This window comes from Lynx rufus, unplaced genomic scaffold (genome assembly GCF_022079265.1).
Source record: "Lynx rufus isolate CCGP_SWC_20201006 ecotype Redwood Valley unplaced genomic scaffold, mLynRuf1.p SCAF_10, whole genome shotgun sequence".
Lineage (NCBI taxonomy): Eukaryota > Metazoa > Chordata > Mammalia > Carnivora > Felidae > Lynx > Lynx rufus.
The window spans coordinates 560,343-583,432 of record NW_025814824.1 but is presented as its reverse complement, the minus strand read 5'-3'; the positions used below and the strand labels follow the sequence as shown (position 1 = coordinate 583,432).

Below are 23,090 nucleotides of genomic sequence, written 5' to 3'. Positions count from 1 at the left end.
ACCCCTTTGTTTTCTTTACTATTGTTAGCATGTAGAAATAATCCTGACTTCTGTATATTGATCTTATATCCCGAAACCCTGCTAAAATCAGTTGTAGCTTTTTATGTAGGCACCATGGGATTATCTATATACACCAACAAGACGTTTGTGAACAGTTTCTTTTCTAGTCTGGATGCATTTTGTTTCTTGGTCTTACATTACTATACGGGCTAGAATATTCAATAAAATGTTGACTAAAAGTGGTGAGACCAGACATCTTTTCTTTTTCCTGATCTTAAGCGGTAAACATACTTCAAAATCAAGCACGGTATTAGCACTAACTTTTTGATATATGACAATGATCAGATTTAGGTTCACAACTGACAAATGACATTGATACACCGTTATCACCAAGTCCAGAATTTACATTAGAGCTCACGCTTGGTGGTGTATGTTCTATGGATTTGGACACGTGTGTAATGGTAGTATCCATTATTACAGTATTATACAGAATATTCTCAGTGCCCTAAAAGTCCTCTGTGCTCCATCGATTCATTCCCTGCCCCTTCCCCCCACCCCCGGCACCAACTCCTGGCAGCAACTCTCTTTACTGTCTCCACAATTTTGCCTTTTCCAGAATGTCACAGAGTTGGAATATTACAGTAGCCTTTTCAGATTGGCTTCTTTCATTTAGTGATGTGTGTTTATTTCTTCCCTGTGTTTTCATGGTCCAACAGCCATTTCTTTTTAGTGGTGAATAATATTCCCTGTGTGGATGGACTACTGTTTATCCTTCCACCTACTGAAGGACGTCTTGGTTGCTTCCTAGTTTGCTGTAAACATCTGTGTGCAGGATTTTGTGTAGGCATGTGTTTCCAACTCTCTTGGGTAAATACTAAGAAGCATGACTGCTGGATTACATGGTAAGAGTGTGTTTCTGAGAAACTGCCAAAGTGTCTTCCAAAGTGGCTATACCCATCTGTATTCCCTCCAGCCATGAATATGAGTTTCTGCTGCTCCACATCTTTACTGGCATTTGGTGTTGATTTTGGCCATTCTAATAGATGGGTAGTTGTATCTCATTGTGGGGCCATAGTGGCTTGGGGAAGGCCTGCCTCACCTCCCGAACGTGGTTTTCCATTCACAGTTGTCCTCTGGGATCCCCACAACCTACCCACAGGTTGTGAAGCTGACCTATACTATAGTAGCATCTGATGCTAACAGAGGACTTCATTTCATGCAGAAAGGTTGAATCCAGCGCTCAGAGAGTCTCTGGTCTATTTCCCAAGGTGCCAACAAGATTACTGGGTCACCAGTCTATGGCCACTTTTTGGCCCTATGAGCCTTCAAAATCCCTCCTTTGCAGGTTGGAAATTTAGTCTGTACATAACATCACCTTAATGCTCACCATTTCTGCCAGGGTGATGGTTTCTGAAGTTAACAATTTTGTTCTGACTGACAGAGGTGACCAAGGCAGGCTGGTGAGGAGTGGGGTAAATCCCATCACCAAGCAAGGCTGCTCCTTTACTAACGATCCTGGGTCCCTGGCATTGTTGAGGGTTCAGACTCTCCTCCATACACCCTGGCTCTATCTTGGGGTACTGACAGCAAGAGGACCTGAATGAAGAGCAGAGGGGAGAGCTGCTAGGCAGGGGTGAGGGTGGAAAAACTGACTCTAAGCTCAGAGGCCATGGGTGCTGCAGACCTTCCCTGTAGGACTAACCATGGGCCCAAGTGTGTGGCCGGGTGAATCCGTCAACCGGCCCCACAATCAATCACCTTGTAGAGGGTTACTCTTCACTTTCTCTGCTACCTGACTTCACATGCCCGCACCAATGTGTGTGAGCACAGGGCTACAACCACACTGAGTCCACAGCACCAGGAGTAGAGTACTCATGTCTCCCGTGTGTTTTCAACTTCACCTCACGCAGAACCCTGCACTACCGTTGAGACAGGCTAATTAAGAGTTCTTCTTTGTCCGTCTTATGTCTTTACAACTGATTCTAGTTTCCTGTTAGTTTTACAGGGTGTAGCCGTACCCCCTCATCCCAATAAAGAAAATCATAAAGCGAGAGGATAAGAGAACAAAAAAAAGCACTGGGGGAAAGGACTGTGGGTGGCGCTGGTCAGAGGATGACCTGGCACACAGGTACAGCGACCCTGGATAGCCTCTGAGGACCCACAACACAGTGATCCAGAGAGGACTCAGGAAACCACAGCCTGGAGGCCGTGTCCAACCCACTGTTGTGTACATGGGAGTGTTACTGGCACAGCCATTGCGTACCGTTGTCTGTTTTCACATGATAACGTTCAAGACGAATAGCCTGTAAAGTCCAAAATGTTTAATACCTGGTTCTTTATACAAGTTTGCTCATGCTTGGCATGAAGGTAAAGATATTAAAAGTTCTTTGATTTTTATTGGGCAAAGAGCCCACAGATGATGTGTGTCATTTCTCAAAGATGCTGCTGAGGCATACATATGAGCAGTAAGCCCAGCTGTCAAAGGTGAAAACCAGGTAGCACTAAATCCGAAATTCTGCTCCCTTCTCATTCTAGAAATTGGATGGTGGAAAAGCCAGCATGAAGTTTGCAGGTTTGGTTTGTTTCCTTCTGCTCATCATCTGTCAAACTGACTTTGGGCAAAATGAAGAAGCACCTAGGAAGCAGCGGAGGAAGATGCACCACAGAAGACCGAGGGGCAGCTCCTCGCCTGCCCGCAGGTCCAGCAGGCAGCTGGGGGACCAGCGGACAATGGTCACACCTGGAGCCACACGTCCCGTGCTGAACCTGGACTACAGCACAGAGGAAAAGTTTGACTCTTTTCTGGGTTTTCTTGGAGTAGAATCAAGTTACAACGTGTTACCAGGTAAGAGCCCAGGGAGAGAAACAGAACCTCCATGAGGACAATTTTCCAAAAAAAGTTTTTTTTCATATTACTGTATTATCTTTTGGTTTAATCTAATGATAAAGTTTGAAATAATTTAAAATTTCATTTATAGAATGTAATTGTAACATAAAATTATTGGAAAAGAAAAAAGTTATCCCACAACTATGTTTATAAAACCCAGTTACTATTTTCATTTATTAATTTCTGGTCTGTTTACTGTGCCATGTATTTTACAGTTATATTCATAATATAGATAATATACATAAAAGTTGTAAGCTGCTTTTTCATTTATAGTGATAGATCATACAGGATATAGAAATAAATTGTTCGGATGACTCTATGAACACAGGGCTGTTAACCAGGGCCTGAGTTAGGCGAGCACAGTGGGGAGGGGGAGGGCAGATCGAACGTGAGAGCCCCCCCCGAGGGTGGGAGTTGGGGATGGTAGCTCGTCCCACAAAGGAGAGGTATCAGAAGTGATACTGGGCCGGAAGGACAGCATCTCCCCTAACATTCAAGTCAAAGCAGGCTGTCTACTGGCCTTCTTGGGTGACACACTCACCCACCTGTGTGCAACGCTGTGCATTGGAAATGGAGGCACTGAAGGCCGCTGCACTGTGCACGGTCCAAGGGTGAACATGGAGGCATGGGAGCTGTCCTTCCGCAACACAGCAGTTCTCAAAGAAGGGACAGGTGCCATGTCTCCTTGGGAGCCAGTGTCAGAGGCACTGCAGAGGCAGGCTCTGTGGCCTGGCTGTCCTGTCTGCACACCGGCAGGTCTGGGGCGTGGGCTCACCACTGGGGCTGCCCCTGCCCTGCTCTCTGGCACCGGATGGAGCTGCACTGCCGCGTCTCTTCTGAAATTAGGTACGGCCATCTCATTTGCTGTGGTCAACATAATGAGACGCTTTTGGGGCTTGTCTGGGATTTGCAAACTCCCATTCTCTCTGCTTTGGCCATCAGGGCAGCCTGCTTGCAGATGAAGCCCGCTGATTATTCCTGGGTGGCCATCCTGTGCAGAGGCCGTGTGCCCACACTGGACACACGGCATGGATAAGGAATCCCTGATGCCTGGGGTGGTGGATGCTGTTGTATATCTTAGTCACCCCGACAGGTACAGTGTGGAGGCGCAGTTCAGAGTCAGGCCACCAGGCTGGTCACTCTCAGAGCCTGAGTGAGAGGCTGAGAGAGCAGGCGGACGCCCCGCTGGGGGTCACATCTCTGGATCTACGTACTTTGTGTGCGAACACACGCAGGAACTTACTGTGTCCCTGCTTCTCTTTCAGGAAAGAAGGGACACTGTCTGGTAAACGGGATGACCATGTACAACAAAGCTGTGTGGTCTCCTGAGCCATGCACGACCTGCCTCTGCTCCAATGGAAGGGTGCTTTGCGATGAAACCGTGTGCCCCCCTCTGACATGCCCCCAAACCATCACACCGGAAGGAGAGTGCTGTCCAGTCTGCGTGGATACTGGTATAAGTATTTAGCTGAAACAAAATATCACATGTGACGGAGTCTTCAACTTACATTTGTTTTTGTTTTGTCACTGCCTTAAGTTTTAAATTAAATTATGGTCAACTAGTCATCAAGGTACTGAAGATACTGGCACAGTGATGACAAACATAGACGTTATTTGGGAAAATGCATGGTAGGAGACGGAACTAAACGATCTAGGCTTTATAGTCCCAGCTCTGTCAGAATGAGTAAACTTGGACCAGACCACACTGCACACAGACTCTCAGCTTCAGGGAAGCAGTGACAAAGCTGACATAGCCCACAGTTCCCACATTACACGCGGGGTCTCCCTTAATCTGACTCAGGGTGGGTACGTTTAGACCACCAACGAAGATGAAGAACTCTTGGGGAACAGAGGGAGAGGCGGTTTGCATCTGGAGAGAAAAGAGCCCAATGCGTCCAGCCTGTTCGCTCTCACTACTGCTCGGGTCATCTGGGGACATGTGCGAGCATGGCCCTGAAGCAGGGCCCACATCTTGGCCACGTGGCCTGGTGCATGTCTGCTGTCCCCTACGCTCATGGGGCTCATATCTGAGCGACAGACGACTCTCGAGAGGGAGGCGCAGGTCCCCAGGAAGAGCCTAGTTAGTGATTGATGAAATAAACAAACGTGGTAAATAACCTGATGGGAAAGAACAGAGACATCTTTTCCGGTCTACAGTTGAGGTAGACGGACGGTCACAGGGTGGGTGTCTACAGAGGATGTCTACCAAGAAGAACTTCAGAATATTTAGGAATTGCATTTTGGTTTACACTTATTTTACTAAGGTATTATGCCTTTAAAAAACGTTACCAAATATACAGGCAAGATTTAGAAATTATCAGACATTTTTCAAAGGACTTGGAATAATCTTGAAATGCTGTGGCTATTTTGGAAAAATAAACTTGGATATACAGGAAGGATTTTAAATGTTTCCATATGATAGCTTTAGTTTCCTTTCCTTAATTTTTTCCTGTTTTCCTTTTGCATTCTGTGCCAGAGATGTGAAAAAATAACTCACTGACTTTATAATATATACTGGACCAAAATCTCAAGTAATTCCTTCAAATAGTTACATTTTCTGAGTTCCTTTCCCGGGTGATTTACGTCTAGATGACTCAGTGAAGGTGCACGCACTGGAGCTCACTTCTCCCTGAGCTCCGGTGACTGTCGGGCCGGCCCCATTTGCTGCTCAGTGTGAACGCAGGCGAGCGTGTGCCGCTGACCATTCTGCCCCCATCATCACAGAACAGTGGGGAGCACCCCTGGGCACACTTACAACAGCATCATCTGAGTCCAGGAGGACTTCCAGAAGGTCACACAGTAAAAATCAGACTAGAGAGTCTGGGAGGGAGAAAGAGAAAAACTCTCTGTAATTCTAAATTTCAGAAGATGCTTTTGGGCCCGTGGGGCTGAAAGGAAACCAGACAAAAATAATAATAAATCTACAAACGAAAGCCAGTTTCACTAGCACAAGCAAGCAAAATACACATTTCACTTTTTTATGTTTCGCGGTACAGACACTTACACTGTAAATAACCCCAATTAACTAAGCAGTATCTATGATAAAGGTCGCACCTCATCACGTTGCAACCTCACACAGGACTGCTTATCACTGTGCATCATGTAACAACATTATTCCCTCTTTATTACCAGGTAGCCAGGCATTTTAGTAAAAATAAATATTAAGGCCACAGGCAAAACAAAAATTGCCTAAAACAAGTCTTAGAAATAAAATTTCAAAAGGTGTCTCATGTGTATATCGCACTCAAGTACCTGGAGGGAATATTTACTAACCTCATTTTCACTATGATTTTTCCTTTTGCTAACGTCACAACCCACCCCTGTTGTGTCCCCATGGTTGGTAGCTTCTCCCCAGCCACTCAGTGGTACAGCCGTAAGTGATACAAGTGAATTTTCTGGTGATTCTTCAGAACAAAGAGAAGCAACCAACTTACCCTGTAAGCAACTGCCATCTTGTCCGCTGGAAATGAACCCAGTGTTGCAAAAAGAGGAACTTCAGCTTGAGGAGGATGAAGAAGAAATTAAAGAAGATAAAGACAAGGAGCAGAAGAAACAGACCGCTGACCTCGGGGAGCAGGGGAGACCCCTCAGTGAAGGGCGGAGCAGAGAAGGGGGAGAGCAGAGACCCCACGAGGAGGGGAGGCAGGCCCATCAAGGAGGACACGCAGCAAGGGAGGAGGAGGAGGAGGAGGAGGAGGAGAAAGAGGAGGGAGAGGGGGAGGACAATGACGACGAGGAGGAGGACGGCGATGACGAAGAGGAGCACGATGACACCATCAGAGGAGACGTGTTCAGGATGCCCTCAAGACCCCGGGTCCCCCCCTCTCCCAGACGCATGCCACCTCTGCCCAGCGGGTGCTCTCTGTCCTACAGGACCATCAGCTGCATGAGCGCAGGCCTCACACAGATGCCACCACTCACGGCACCAGAGATAACAAGCCTGGAGCTTGCTGGTAAGAGACGTGGACGCATGTTGTTCTGTCCTTGCCCCGTGAGAGTCCTACTTTAATTTCATAATATAAACTGATCCTAAACACTCTTCGATCACAGAAATAAGCTTTGTGGGATAAACCGCATAGTTACGTGTAAGCAAATTTCTCCAAATCAAATCATGATCTCCCACTGACTCTCCCTCAAGCAGGCTTTGCTGAGGTGTGGTAGCTTATGGGACGTGTGCAGCTGTGTAACCACCCCACATTCAGGGTGCAGGAAACTCCCGTCCCCTCCCCACACTCGCTCGCACCCCTCCCCCCCGCCCCGGTCTCTGCTGAGGGGACGCGCCTCCAGAGTTGGCCATCCGTGGCCATCGCCCAAGTGGGGTCACGTGGCACGCAGTCTTCCTGGCTGGGCCTCTTTCACTTGGTGTCTGGGTGCTGCTCCTCAGGAGCCGGTGGGGCGCGCAGAGACCACAGGTGCCAGCTGGAGGGTACGGGGTCAGGGCCGGTGTGGGGCGACCGTACGAACAGTTCCACAAACATCCACACACAGAGGCCCGTGTGGACCTGGCTTTCCTCTCGTTAATGCTGAGTGACAGAGTAAACGTGTGTTTGACTTTGCAGGAAACCACCCACGGTTCCCAAAGCTGGCTGCGGCCTTGCTGCCAGAGATGCCCAGCACCCCCCACTGGCCTCTCCCTCGTGTTAGCCGTTCGGGCGGGTCTGGTGGGGTCTGGTCCTCCTCCCTGTTCGTATGAGGTTACCGGAAGGGCTCTGAGCACACGGACGGCAGGACCGGGTGTGTGTCTGTCTGCCCTGAACACAGAGGGTAAGAGAATCTGAATGGGGTTTCGGATGCGCCTCAGGGGAAACCACAGAAATAAACTACCAGAGAAATAACACCTGACCCTGTAAACACACACACACACACACTCAACAGACAACGTCGGACACTGTGGTTCAGGACGGCCGGTCTGTGACAGGACACCACACTCGAATGATCCCTGGGGAACCCCCTCAGGCCCAGCAGCATCCACCCCCGCTCAAGGCTGGCACATCAGGTGCGCGCTCTGCCATAAGAAAACCCAATCCGTGCATGAAAAAGGAATGACCTGTGCCCAGTCATACTATCTTGGTTTTACAAGAAGGTCACCACCTGGTTTTTGTAGTACTCCCTGTTTCTGGGAAGCTCATTTTCTAGGTTTAAAATCATTGACTACTGCACTTAACTAAATGTCAAAACAAGATCCCATAAAATTAAAGCACGTAGAACAAACTTCTACAGATCGAGGCCACACAATTGTAACATTAGATCTGGAGGCCATCTGAGCTCCTCGTTCAGAGAAGGAGATTTCAGAAAGGTAAATGATGTGTCAGGATTTCATGGATAACAGTCTCCTCGGATTTCTGGCCCAGGGTCTAGGACACATCAAAGGGAAAGTATGCTTAGATAGATCGTGTCCTTGTCTCCCCAGGGTAGAGCTCTCTCGCTATCTATGCACGTGCATGAGTACACGTATGTGTACGTGCACAGGTCTGTGTGCACACGTGAGCCTAAGTTACAGCTGCTGTTTTCCAGGCAATGCCATCACCTCCATTCCTGATGAAGCATTTAATGGGCTGCCGAATTTGAAAAGGCTCGATCTGAGCAAAAATAATATCACCTCCCCGGGCATAGGGCCCAAAGCATTCAAGGTAAGTACACACTCTCTGCCTGGTGAGTGATGACCCCCTTGGGCAGCTTTGTCCTGGCAGCAGGGAAGGGAAGGAGACTGAAGTGTTTTCACTGTGGCTTTTTCCCGAGAAAGTCTCCCCGTGATGTCCCTAAACCACTCAAGTTTTATCTTGATCAAGGTCTGTGGGTTTCCATGCTTCACCCATAGAGCACCAACAACGGCGAAATGACAAAACTAGTATTTTGAACTTATGGAGCAGCCTCTCCTCAAACAGCTGAAAGTATGTTTAAATATGGTCTTTTAGTACATGAGCAGAGCTTATCTGGAAACTTTATTTACATGTTCAGGCTAGAAAGACAGAGCTTTGTGAATTTGTGCTGAGGGCAAGACCTGATGAACTTGTGGGCAGCACAGGGTTCTGGAGACACAAACGGGCTCAGATGAAAATCAGCACGGGACAGTGGGGGGAAAGACAAGGGCGAGAGGACAGGAAAGAACAGAGAGTAAACCTCTGGAAGACTTGCGTTTGACTAAAACATTTCCTAAAATGGGAGAAAAGGAAAGAGGCCCAAGGAGTGTCAGGGAAGCAAAGGTGCAAACAAGAAAGAAGGGGTCTGTGTGTGTAAACAAATACACACGTGTGCTGTAAGAAGCCCAATGAAACACACTGCAACCCCCTTTATGACCTTTGTACAAATTGCTGGGCACGAGTGTGCTCAGTTCCTGGCTCCCACGCAGTTTCTGGGCTGGGACAGGACAGGGCTCCAGGCACCTGTCCTGCTGCGTCAGCTGAGACTCCCGCATCTGCTACGTTTGATCAGAAAGACAGACACATGGGAGAGCATCTCCTTTTATTGTTTTGGGGTCCTCTGTCCCCTTCCCAAACTGCTGAAGTTTGACTACGTGCTGCTGAGTCACCAGTGAGGCGTCAGAGCTCTACAAGCACACAACCCCAAACACAGGCATGGGCCTCCCAACAGGACTGTGTGGGCACCACGAAGGAGGAGCCTGTGGTATTTGTAGCCACCGTGAAGAAGGTCCACAACACTTAGTGCTATTTTATGACTGTTCCCACTTAGTGTAACTAGAAAATTGTAAGAACTCAAACTGCTATCTTTTGTTTTAATTTTTTTAAATGTTTGTTTTTGAGAGAGAGAAAGAGCACAAGCAGGGGAGGGGTGGAGAGAGGAGACACAGAATCCAAAGCAGGCTCCAGGCTCTGAGCTGTCAGCACAGAGCCCGACGCGGGGCTCGAACCCACGAGCCGTGAGATCATGACCTGAGCTGAAGTTGGACGCTTAACCAACTGAGCCACCCAGGTGCCCCTCAAACTGCTGTCTTAATTGCTAGCATCCATGACAGATTCAGAGCACCACATAATCTAATTAACTTGTGGCTACTGCCGAGAAGGTGGAAACCTAAGATGTAGCCCAATGTGACTGGTCCAGTGGTGACAGGAGCTCTCTCTTGCTCACTAAAGCCACAATAGGAAAAATAGGTGAGTGGGACACAAAATCATCAGACACGGTTTGCTGACAACGCTTCCCGCAGGCATGAGTAAGGGCAGGCGGGTCCGTGAGGCTAAGTAGGGCTGCGCTCTGGGCGCTCAGTGCCATGCGTGACTGCACATCTATACCAGATGAAAAGGTAACTCGAGATTCACTTTTTAAGCTTCTGAAGAAGTTACTGCGCCTGAATATGGACGGGAACAATCTGGTAGAGATTCCTCCTGACTTACCATCTGCATTAGAAGAACTTAAGATCAATGACAACAGTCTGCAGGCTATCAGTGAAGAGAGCTTATCTGGTATGTAACGTTTGGTTGATGTATGTCCTTACAGCCTTTTCCTCTGTGGTCGTGTGGAAACTTTATGTACAGTATTGCCAGATGCACTAGTGAGTTTTTAGGCCACATCACCATTTCCCTTGATAAAATTTATTTACTCCTCTCATGGTTGATTCTGGACCAAACTGAACAACTGAAGTTGTCACACTGTGAGCTCGGCATAAAAGAGGCAGCACCACGCAAGCTGTTCACAAATGCTGGCTGGTGTCTCTGCTGAGGCCAAGTGCTGTGTCCAGACAAAGACGCCTAACTCTTCCTTCCATCCTCCCAACAGTCCAGAACAGCTCGTGAAGTACAGTGCTCACCACTTCCTATTTATCTGATTTGAAATATCTTAAGCCTAAAAAGAACAAAACAATTTCGTTATTTCTTTTTACTCCCAAAAAACCTCACGAGGAACAAAGCCCTTCCAGTGATGGGAAGAAAACCAGCAATCCTAAGAAATGCCAAGTCTGAAAAGTACAGAGTTCTGGAAATATTCTATTTCCAGATGGGACTGCAGGGCGCACATGAAACACATCAATACACACAAATTGTGATAGGCTTTGTCATATGGAAAAGACACCCAGAAAGTGCAATTTCTAACTGCTAGGCGAAGCAGAGGCCGAAGGAACACTGAATTTAGGCCAGCGCACTGATGGGTGTCTGCTAACTGCACGTGAGGTCACCTTTCTAGCTCCATTTTCTAGACCACGTGTTGTAAGGCAGAAGCCCCTACCGGGAGCTGTGCTCACATATTCCTGGCAGCAGCTTCTCCACATGCTCCCTCCCTCACACACGTCTCCCCAGTCCAAGCACCGTAGAGGCCTCGGCCATGAGGAAGGCCTCAGGTGACGGTGCCCAGAGAGCCTCTACGTTCTGTGCTGAGCCCTCTGCCGTGGACCGTCAGCCAGCTGGCAGCAAGCAGGGTGCCCCTGAGCTCAGGCCTCCACCGCTGCCAGATGCTGCTCTTTCTGCAGGGAGGGAGGCCCCTGGTGTGGCCGCCAGCGGCCTGCCGCTCCCCACGTGCTCTTGTGGCAAGTCTTCACTCACGACCCTTCACGGTACAGACAGTTCCAGAGAAGCGGGCAGGAGGGGTGGTGCAGGGAGAGCAACAGCACGTGCAAAGGTGCACAGAAACAAAAGGGACCGGATGCTTCCGGGAGAGCACGCAGCCCCCCAGCAGTGCTTGTGCGTGGCCACCACTCGCATTCTCCCGTGTCCGTGACCTGCCAGGTTGGCCCCCACTCCACAATGGGAAGGACTTCTACCAAGTTCCTGCTTACAAACCCTCTTGCACTGCATCTACCCTACAGGAAGCTTCTCTAGTCCCAGCGTGTTGCCTGTCACATACAACATACACGTAAGCCAGGGTAACTGTAAACTCACGTACGACATCATGAACTCACACTGGGTGCTACGTTTCTCTCTCTCTCGTGAGGTCACATACCAGCTACTGGTCTACCTTTATTATCTGTTTTCCACGGGAAAACTTCCATTATGTTCCCAAACTTCAACTATGTTCTAGATAAATGGGCTAGATTCTCAGTACCTCTAGTTTCAGAAATTAGAGAGAACATGAGGAAATATAACCACTTATCAGTTTACTGGTTGGGCCTCCTACTTCCTCTCAGCCCTTCAAGTGACGCCACACGGGCTCGCAGACTAGCGTCCTGTCCTGCCGCCGCCGCCCAGAGGCTCCTCACTGCCTGGTGCACAAGGGGCCTGTGCCAAGGCTTGAGCACAGCCACCCAGTTCGAAATGGCCTGTATTCACCTGGCTGCCTCAGCCTCCCATTTCTCCCTGCGTCGTCCTGTGCTTGGGAGTCCAGCCTCACCACTCGTGCGGTCTGCGCCCCTGATGGTGCTGCCCCTTGCTCTGGCTTGGACAACGTCTTGCCTCTCTAATATGCCTAAGAGAGGGAACTGAGATGTACAGAGCACTCAGTGCAATGCCCGTTACTTGAGCTGAATATGAAAACATCCCTATTCTGGAAATCTTGGCCACCAAACCAACCCCAAAGTTACACCCTGAATGTCTGACTCAGATGCCTCTGGGTATCATCACTGCTGAGCCGTCCACTCTCCTTCAGGATTCCAGCTGATGTGGATCATGCCACTCTTGAGGCCAGTGGAAATGATGTAGGGAAACTTATTTGTATAAAGGCCTTTCTTGGTAGCTCAGTCTGAATGCGTGGAGAATTCTTGATCATTCTCCTTTCCAAACATGCATTTGGCTGCACTCTCTGCCAGGAAGTGAACAACTGTGATGAGAATTCACTGCTGTAACTCCCTTGTTCAGAGACTGACATTTGCCAGGCAGAGCACTCCCCTGTCCTCCGTCCATCCCTAATTATGCTGCTGTTTCATCTGGGCGTCCACATCTTCGCCAATGCTTTAATGACCTCCACAACCTTCTACTGCTCACTTGGGATCGCTGCCTCTGTGGGACACCCTCACTCGATAGGCCTGTCTCTGCACTGGATCGCGCACCCAGCATCTTGCTAAGCTGGGCACCTAGGGTGCACAGAGCACTTGGGAAACAGCTCTGCAAGGGGGGGGCCAAAGAAGCGACATCTGCCCTCCAAATAAACTGAACATTTCACATGACATTTTGAAAGATACAGGAACTACATGGTTTTTTGATTTTCTTCATATTCTGACAATTGTATTTTATTTTTTGTAGACCTAAATCAGCTGGTCACCTTAGAACTGGAAGGAAACAATCTCAGCGAATCCAACGTCAACCCTTTGGCTTTCAAATCTTTGAAGAGCTTATCCTACCTGCGTCTGGGAAGAAACAAATACAGAATTATACCACAGGGGCTTCCGGCTTCTATTGAGGTACCACTATCTTTCTTCCAATGTTTTATGTTTTAAATACAGTCTACCTGAATTTAAAAAAAGCACTATTTTGAAACATTGTGCGGCAGATTAAATCCCATTTTGGTGCTATATACAGAATTTACTATAATTTCAACATTGTGTTTCCTCAAGCAATACACAATTTTAATTACTAGTAGAGACCCTTGATAAAGTGAAAATTGGTCTTCCTGACAGCTCTTGGGGGGAGAATGGGGAAGATGAATGAGAACTTAAACAGAAACTACAACTTGCAAGAAAGCGTCCCAGTTCCGCCCAGTGCCCATCACTGCCTTCCCACCCTGTGCCCAGGCTGGAGCCTCACTGCCAAGTTCACACCCAACCTCTAGCACTGACAGCAGAAGTCTGGAAGACCCAGCGGGGCCCTGGCTGACTGCTCTGAACTCTGTTTCTGCCCTCCCTGCCAGCTGTGGGCCCACTGCCCACGGAGCCACTGGCCCGGGTCTGCCACGGTTGCCGCAGGGCCGCCCTTCTTCATCCTCCTACTGGCAGGTTAAGAGAGAAGTTTAGAATTTGTCAAAATTGTAAAGACTGAGGTTCCAACACTGGGCTTTATTTCAGAAAGACGTATAGACCCCTTACCCTATCCCAGACATCCTCAGTCAGGTTCTTTTGAGGGTGGGGTAATTTATAATTTTTTAAGTTAAGGTTTTAATACATAATGCACCCAAGTAAAACACACGCAATTTGAATAATATGGAGGAGCAAAGGGTCTCCAAATGTGCCTGAACTCCTGTCCCACGTTCTTCTTTCCAGAGGGCCCCTCTCACTGGTAGGGGAGGTGATGTCCACGCAGGTGTGTGTGCTCTGACCCTTCCAGGGCCCTGCTTCCCAGACAGAGTCTAGTGTCTGGATGAGTGTGCTCTGAGTGGGGTACACCTAGGTTGGAATTTACACTTTAAAAGGCTCATGACTGATTCTAATATGCAACCAAGTTTGGGAACCACTGATTTGGTTCACCCCTAAATATGCATTAAGGTAAAAGCAAAAAGCTAAAGATTGCTTTACCTTTTCCTTTTTTAAAAAAAAAACAACTTTTTTTTTAAAGTTTATTTTTACTTATTTTGAGAGGGAGATAGAGAGCAAGTGGAGGAGGGGCAGAAAGACAGAGGGAAAGAGAGAATCCTAAGCAGGCTGTGCGCTGTCAGCACAGAGGCCAATGAACCCACGAACCATGAGATCGTGACCTGAACTGAAACCAAGAGTTGGACATTTAACCAACTGAGCCAGCCAGGAGCTCCTGCTTTACCCATTCCTAACAAGTAAGAAAATTAAATGAAAAGGGGAGGAAACTAGTACAATAGGAATAGAAAGTTAAACTGAAGATGTATACCAATGTCTGGTTCTAATTTCCAATAAGATTTTTGAGGGAAAACTCCCTCTAGGACCAAGGGAATTAAGGCAGCTGGCTGTTGAAAACAATAGCTCTAGCAAACTACCCCGATGTTAAATCAAGGCTCTTAATTAACTTTTCATTAAATTAATCTTAATACAAGCCAATCTAAAACCCTGACAGGCAGCACAGACTGGTGGGACACTGCCTGCCCCAGAGCTGGGACCTGGTGGGGACGTGTGTCTCTTGCGCATCAGGAGTGGGACCATGTGCCTTGTCATCTCTCCAGGCTGGGCCATTTCCACTACTGAAGGGGGAATGATCATTTCTACCTATTTTCCAGGGTTTTGAAGCCCAAATGAGATAATTTACATTAATAGGTTTTATAAACTAGAGAGCTTTATACAATTATTATGGTATGCTGTATTTTGCAACATTTTATGGTTAAAACCTTCATTTAATCCCATGACCATGAAAGATGACACATTTTATTTCACTAATTAGTTAGAAAAGGACAACTTACAATAAAGCAGTAGACTCTTCAGACAGTACTAAAGAGATCAGTCTACAACACCATCTTTCTCTCTCAAACTCAACCAACCAGCACGAAGAAAAATAGTCTGTTTTCTTAATTATAGGAATTATACCTGGAAAATAACCAAATTGAAGAAATAACCGAGATTTGTTTCAATCACACCAGGAAGATCAATGTCATTGTGCTACGATATAATAAAATTGAAGAAAACAGGATTGCTCCTTTAGCCTGGATAAACCAAGAGTGAGTATCCGCTGCTGTCTGTCTTAGACAGTTTCTTCCTGCTGTCATTACTGCACGGGCTATGAATGAGCGACACCCTTTCGTAGTGAACCCTCCCCCAAACCTGGCTATCTGATTGGAGCTTGTGGTATGGCTGGTGTTGAGGTGACCACAGTCTCTGTTACTTGGACACCCCACCCCCAGCCCAAGCGCTGAGTGACCCAAGGTCTGTCCACCTCACAGGTGGTCATGAAGTTGAAGTGAGGCCAGCCCTGCCCCTGCTGATAAAGGAAGATGCCCGCTTACCCTTGTGGGACCTCACGGTCTCACGCCTCCGAACCCTTTCTCTGTCTCAAGTCTTATACAACAGGCGGAAAGGTGTGTGGCTGGAGAGGGAAGGCAGGAAGCAGGGTCTATGGCTGGCGTGGGGGTCTTGCCTGTCAGGAGGGCAAGACAGGCCATGGCGGGGCGGCGGGGGGAGCTGGGGAGAAGCCAGATTGGGCCTTGTGGGGAGGGCATGAGGGATCTGAGTGGCACAGTGGGAACAGGCATCTTTCAGGGGCAGGACAGAGGGATGAGACAGCCTCAGGTCCAGCTGAGCCCAGCAGGACATGGTGGTGGCAGGGTGACTCAGAAGCCACAGGGGAAGCTCCTGAAACAACCAGGCAGCCCCCTTTTCTCGACCCCTGTGTCACCACAAGCCCTATGTGCCAGACTGTCAGATCAGATGTGGAGCAGAGGTGGTTTCAGGGATAGGCAGCTGGACGTCTGACCCCAGAGACAGTGGTGGGTCCTGAGTTCACTACTGCCCCAGGAATGAACTTTCTTCCTGATCCCGGCGCTCTTTGCCCTGGAGCTGGAACAGCTGCGTGGTGACCAGGTAAGAGCGGGAGCCTCGCGGCCACCCTCACACAAAAGTCACTGCTGCACACCCAGTGGTGGCAGGAAAATGGCTGAGTATCCCTATGGTCCCTGCCCCACGCTCTACTCTGCTCACCCTTCTTTGCTGCAGAAATCTCGAGTCGATCGACCTGTCCTACAACAAACTCTACCACGTCCCCTCCTACTTGCCCAAGTCACTGCTGCACCTCGTGCTCCTCGGGAACCAAATCGAGCGCATCCCTGGCTACGTATTTGGCCACATGGAGCCAGGCCTGGAGTATCTGTACCTGTCATTCAACAGACTCTCAGATGACGGCGTGGACAGAGTCTCCTTCTACGGGGCATACCATTCTCTGAGAGAGCTGTTTCTGGATCACAATGACTTAAAATCCATACCACCTGGGGTACAAGAAATGAAAGCACTCCATTTTCTGAGGTTGAACAACAACAAGATACGGTAAATTTTGGCTTTTTCAAGTATCGATTTAAACTGCTGTGGTTGACAGAGTATACGATTAAACAACCATGACATGATGTCTGGGATTTACTTCTAAGGGGAAAAAAAGGACAAGAGGTCACATTGAACAAGATAGGCAGATGTTCATAATTACTGAAGGGGGTGATAGGCACTCAAGGATTCATCACAGCTTTTTTCTACTTTTGTGTATGTTTGCAAACTTCCATGGTAAAAACCTTTAGAATGGAACATTATTACCTAATACTGAGAACCTAAGGGGTGGGTTGAAGTGAGGCTTCAAGATGGGATATTACAGTGCTGCTCCTACCCTCATATGAAATTTAAAACATTCTAATCTGATTAGAATCTAAACTGATTCTATCTAGATTCTTCCTGAAGGAAAAATTCTGAAAAAAATTACTGAGTGTCAGCTTCTCTCACTTCTGGGGACACAATTTCCTATCTGCCTGGAAAGCATGAAGGTCTCAAGGATTCATCTGGAATGCTGCGGTAGTGCAGCCAAAGGCTGATCCTTGAGATGGGTCTTATCCCTGAAGATTCTACCCCTTCCTCTTTTCTCTGTCTCTAAAATTCCAAACACAAACTCCCAAAAACAAAAGAGGGAAAGAGTCAAGGGTGTATAACAGTACTGGAGAGAGAGGTGGGAGTGGGGAAGGCTTTATAAGATTCAGTTAAAAACGGTTTGGCTAGAGTACTTCATAGCTGTGCTCTGTGCTTTCTATTTGCGTCAGAAAGCACATGCCTGTCCCCCTTCCAGACTGACATCTTGATTAATACCTTTCTATTCCACCTCTGAACCATTGGTTTCATTCACAGATGATTGTTGCCTGAACCTCTTATTTCTTTAAGGGTAACAAACTGCTGAGCCCTATGTTTGTTATCCTTCCCACATTTGTCAGCTGGAACTCTTATCAACCAGGGCCACTTTGTTACTCAGAGGGGTAAGATGAATGCTCCGTTCTTCCCCTGAAATGTCCAATCAGAGCAAGAGGCTGGCTAAAAATTTCTAACCATGTGAGCTGACAGATGTTACCTAAACTTAACATGCAATCATTCTGCAGTATCTACAAATGCCAAATTATGTCTTATACCTTAAACTATCATGTTGTATGTTAATTCTATCTTTACAGAACTGGAAAAAAATGATACATGTATTAAATATGAATGGAAAGGACTATAAAACATATTAAAATATATTTCCAGCTGTCTCAGGAAAAAAAAGAAGTCGGTGCCTAAGTGTTTGTGTTTTTTTGTTTTTGGCTTTCTCTCTTTCTCTGGAGAATCAATATGAACTCATGGTTTTATATATTCAGAATGCTTTCATCAACTGTAATTATTGTTCTTAAACTCCACTCCTTGGCCAGAGGTAGCGCTCAGAGCTGGCTCCGTGTCCTTGGAGAGGCCTCTGCTGACCCGGGCAGCACTCTCCTCCCCCTGCCACGCACGGGTGACAGCCTTCTCCCAGAGAGGTCCAAGCCCCCTCAACGGAAGCAGCATCCACATGCCCCAGGCTGGGGACCGGGCACTGTCGTTTCTGAAGTGTTGTTACTGTTTCAAGGCTTGCAGTGAACTGCCAGGAAATACGTGTTTTGTAAAGAAAAAGAACAGGAGTTCATACTGGTGTTTCCAATTCAAATTTAACCATATAGAGTATTCCTGTTGTTTTGAATTTGTTTATCTTATACTGAGAATCTAGGTTCTCAACAATGTTAACTAAGTCATTATCTTACGATGTACAAACAATAGTTTCAAAATAAGAATACCATTACTACAAGCACAAAAATACTGAATTAAGTATACAGTGTTTTGGGGAGCTCTATTTGCTTTTAGAATATGTTCCACAAAGGATGTGTAGCTGAAATATTGTGGTCTACTTTGTAACAATATGTCAACAACTTAATATTCAGATAAGGTCTTTGGTTTGTTTTTGGTTTCAGGGAATTACTATTTTCTGTTTGATTAATGATTTTTACTATGTTAAACATTTATATAATTCCAAAGTCAAAACTGTATAACAAGGTATGTTAAGAGAAGTCCTTCTATGCCTGTACCTTATGCTGCATTCCATCATTCTGCTTATTAATTTTTTTAAATTAATTTGTGGTTTTTCCTTTCAGTATTTTTTTGCAAATAGAAGTATACATACATACACATATTCCCCACCGTCTCCCACAATTACTATACAAATCATTACCAGAAAGATTTTTTTTTCTCTTTTAATTTTGTTTAAACGCTTTTATCCATTTGTGAGAGAAGAAGAGAGACAGAGCATGAGTGGGGGAGGGGCAGAGAGAGAGGGAGACACAGAATCCGAAGCAGGCTCCAGGCTCTGAGCTGTCAGCACAGAACCTGACACGGGGCTTGAACCCACGAACTGTAAGATCACGACCTGAGCCGAAGTCAGGCGCCTAACCGACTGAGCCACCCAGGTGCCTTGACAGTGAGTGGTACTTTCTTTTTTTAGTGTCTTATTTTTGAGAGAGAGAGAGAGAGAGAGAGAGAGAGAGAGAGAGAGAGAGAAAGACAGACAGAGCACAGAGTGGGGAAGGGCAGAGAGAGAGAGAATCCCAAACAGGCTCCAGGCTCTGAGTTGTCAGCACAGAGCCCGATGCGGGGCTCAAATTCATGAACCACAAAATCATGACCTGAGCTGAAGTTGGACACTTAACTGAGTGAGCCACCCAGGCGTCCCTCGAGTGGTACTTTTTATAATTATCAGTATAGCCTTACTATGACTCCTTATCAATATATGGAGAATTTCCTCATTCTTTTTACAATAGAATACAGACCAGTATTCTATTATGTGGAAATTTTATTTAACCAGTTCCTTATTGATAGACATCTAATTGTTTCCATTCTTTTATTACTACAAAGAATGCCATAATGCGTAACTTTGGACAGCCTTTTATATTTTTCCAGACTAACTCTGGGACAGGCTCCTAGAAGGGAGACTGCTGAGTGACCGGGCAAAATGCACGTGACCCTGCTAGGTACTGCCAATCCCCGCCCCCCGCCACCGGGGCTGTCCTGCTCTGAATTCCCTCCAGTACTGTGTGATCCTGCACAGCCCCATTATCAGACCATGTTGATGAGCTTCTGAATTTTTTTTTTTTTTTTATGTGAGGCAAATCTGGTAAGTGACAGTGCTGTGCCAGGATACTTTCAACGTGCACTTCTCTTGTCATGAATGAAACTAAGCATCTCTTCATGTTTATGTCATTTCATTTTTTTCTCTGGTGGGCTGGTTACCAGGGCATTTCCCTCACTTCTCCTTTTTCTGCAGGGGCTTTTAGGAGGTCTCTGTCCACTGGCCCTATATCTGTGATATAAGTTGCAAAAGCTTTCTCCTAGTTTGCCATTTGTCTTTTAACTTTGCATTTTTAAAACACCTGTAGTCGCTTTATTAATCTTTTCTTTTAGTGCTTCTGATTTTTGAGTCACAAGGGGATTTTTTCCCCCCCTGCTCCTAGGGTATACTAGTTCTTCATTTTTCACATTTAGATCTTTGATGTATTTAAAATTTTTTCTAGCATATAAGAAAAAGATCCAATTTTATTTTATTTTTTACAAATTGGGGAGGAGGCGCCTCAGTGGCTCAGTAGGTTGTATGTCCGACTTCGGCTGTCAGATGTGCTAACAGCTCGGAGCCTGGAGCCTGCTTCAGATTCTGTGTCTCCCTCTCTCTCTGCCCCTCCCCTGCTTGTACTCTGTCTCTTTCTCTCTCAAAAATAAGTAAATATTAAAAAATTTTTTTAAACAAAAACAATTAAGCAAATGTAATTTGGAAATCATTTAATTAGACTGCACATTACTTCCCTAAAAATTTTAAGAATTGTTGTTCTTCAAAATGATTACGAACTCCTTATAAAAACTATGCCATTTTTTCCTGTATACCCAGCATTAGTCATTGGAACCACTGACACATAGACAAAAGTATAACCTGGGTAGTGAAAATGGATTTGTGATAAACACCCCAGAATTATCAAATAGCCCCTGGGGTCCTGGCTGAGCCCAACAATACAACATCGTGAAGCTAACTCTTTAATACCAGAATTGATCTCCTAACTTCCAGCTTATTTTTGCCAAGTTATCAAAGACAACAACCAACTCATCTGCCAAACCTAGTGATAATGAATGACCCTTGAGCAACACAAAGCTCTTCTCACAGAAGTGAGAGGATTCTTCACAAGATGATTTCCCTCAAATAATTCTATCAACTAAGTTAGCGTCTTTTCTAAGGCTCATTTTCCTTTCTGACAGACATCCTGAAGGAATGTCCTCAAATTTCAAAGCTATCATTTAAGAGAGGCTCTAACAGCATTTGTCATTTTGTGTGCATTCCTTTGTACCTTCATGAAACGAAACACTTGTCCAGAGAATAGGGGTCAATGTTAGTACTGACACGAAGAAAACCAGGCTGAAAATAAAGGGCAGAATTTCAACAAGTGTGTAAGTAGTTCATGTAAACAGTTGGCCTGACTTCCACATACCACTGGCATTTCTTTTTGTTGAACACTCAGTATCTTCAACAAGAGCACCAGCAGGTTTGAGATAAAAAATGTAAGGATAGCTTTGATCATAAAGATCCATCCACTAGATATGACAGTCAAGGCCAAGACTCATATTAATAGATTCATTACATCTTTAAATGTGGCCACAAAGACTAAAGTTGTGGGCTGAGTTATGAAACACGAGACTGCAAGTACCATGAACACTCGTGATAATAAATGGAAACTCATTTGACCCTCAAATTCAATATTTTTACACCAGCTCTTTTTGACATACAGAACTCAAATTCTGGAAACGAATGAATTTGCCTTTTTGTTTCCTTAAAACAATTTTTTAGGAAAATAAAAGTTTTTTAGGAAATTCTCTCACCTGTCCCCCTGATGTTCCTTTACACTTTTTGCTAAAATTCACTTATATTCTATCTTCAACCATGTTATATACTCTCTGGTACTTGAAAAGGAAGAGCACCAAAACTTTTTTAAAAATGTGAAATTTAACTAAGTTACATAAAGCTCAATACTACTTGGACCATTTATGGCTTGTACATCTATTTTTCCTCAGGAACATTCTTCCAGAACAAATCTGCAATGCTGAAGAAGATGGCGATTCAACCCTGGAACACCTTCATCTTGAAAACAATTATATTAAAACAAGAGAAATATCATCCTATGCATTTTCATGCATAAGATCATATTCAAGTATAGTTCTTAAACCACAAAATATCACATAATTCCAAGTTTTTGTTCATCACTTACAAACCATACTCCTGTATTTGTTGTAGTAGCATCTGTCATCAATAAGTGAGACCCAGCCCACAGAGAAACCAAAACACACCCTGAGTTTAGTTTTCCAGCAGTCTTAGTGAAAGTGCAGCTTCACACTCTAGAAAAAAGCCCCCTCCTGCAACTTTCCTCAAGAGAACAGGATCTTACTCGCTGCTGAGTTAGACTGGGAAAATCTGGAGCAAAATAAGAATGTCCTTTACAACCGACCTGAGTATTGCTTTAGGCTAGGCTCTAAGTCCCTTTAAAAAATACATGTGTTATGGTTCGAGACCAAGAAGTGCATGGCAGGAAAAAAAAAAATAGGTGGAACTTACAAATTAATGTTCTGTTTATTATCCTACTGTTAAAATAATTTAGTATTTTCTATAAGATCCTATGCTACAATTATTGGTATAAATATACTTAGTGATTGGGTTTGCTTAGTTCCTTTTTTAATCACATGTGTAAAATTAAAACACTCCTGTCATGTTACTTTCCTGGTTTTGAGGACTGTAGTATTGTTTTATACTGCTTATTAACATTAGAGGAAGCTGGGAGAAGGGCATATGTGAGTTCTACACTATTTTTGAAACTTTACTACAAAATCTAAAATTTCTGTGTCAGTTTAAAAAATTAAACAATATTTTAAGATCACCCTCATTATTCTTTATTCAAGATCAAAAGATTTTATGGAAAGTAGTGGACTTTGCTTAAAATATGTTCATTGTCCTTGACTATACCTTATAAATACAAACCCTAAGGCATGCATTTTTGAAAATTTTTGCTCCAATGGTTACTGTCAGCAACTACCTTCTTTCAATGTGCTCAAAAGTATACTTTTATTCAGTTCAATTTAACATAAAGCTATTAGTATTTACTATGTACTAGAACCTGCCAAAACCATATGGTATTAAAATTTTTATTATGTAATGATCTTTTGTCTGTTATTTCTGGAACAATTTATAAAGGACACACACAGAAACTGTGCTGACTTCTTTCGCTGCTCTCAGCTTTGTGTCTAGGAACTCATATTCAGGTTAGTCTAACTTTTCAAACTTCAGTGACCTAATCTTTCAATAGTGGTTTTGCCACCTGGGGGAGCTTCTGGTCCCACTTAGAGGGCTGTCATGAGAACCAGAGAGGAATGAAAACTATCCAGGAA

The 23,090-nt window shown here is 45.5% G+C and overlaps 2 protein-coding genes across 4 annotated transcripts in view; one reads left to right on the top strand and one right to left on the bottom strand.

The window, feature by feature from the left end:
- Nucleotides 1–23,090, bottom strand: part of CENPP (centromere protein P) — a 229,886-nt gene that overhangs the window by 52,440 nt on the left and 154,356 nt on the right. The window lies entirely within an intron of this gene.
- Nucleotides 2,541–22,858, top strand: ECM2 (extracellular matrix protein 2). Its single transcript, XM_047100520.1, has 9 exons — nucleotides 2,541–2,845; nucleotides 4,153–4,341; nucleotides 6,232–6,840; nucleotides 8,402–8,517; nucleotides 10,170–10,305; nucleotides 13,009–13,166; nucleotides 15,177–15,316; nucleotides 16,308–16,634; nucleotides 21,726–22,858. Exons 1-9 carry the CDS (start codon nucleotides 2,560–2,562, stop codon nucleotides 21,892–21,894), a joined length of 2,130 nt encoding a protein of 709 aa, XP_046956476.1. The 5' UTR covers nucleotides 2,541–2,559; the 3' UTR covers nucleotides 21,895–22,858.

What these genes read in the sequence shown, in the direction of transcription:
- ECM2 (XM_047100520.1), top strand. Translation starts at nt 2,560, where the DNA reads ATGAAGTTTGCAGGTTTGGTTTGTTTCCTTCTGCTCATCATCTGTCAA. An exon ending in TCCAGTCTGCGTGGATACTG is followed by an intron (nt 4,342 to 6,231) that starts GTATAAGTATTT and finishes CATGGTTGGTAG; the next exon opens with CTTCTCCCCAGCCACTCAGT. An exon ending in TTGAACAACAACAAGATACG is followed by an intron (nt 16,635 to 21,725) that starts GTAAATTTTGGC and finishes ATTTTTCCTCAG; the next exon opens with GAACATTCTTCCAGAACAAA.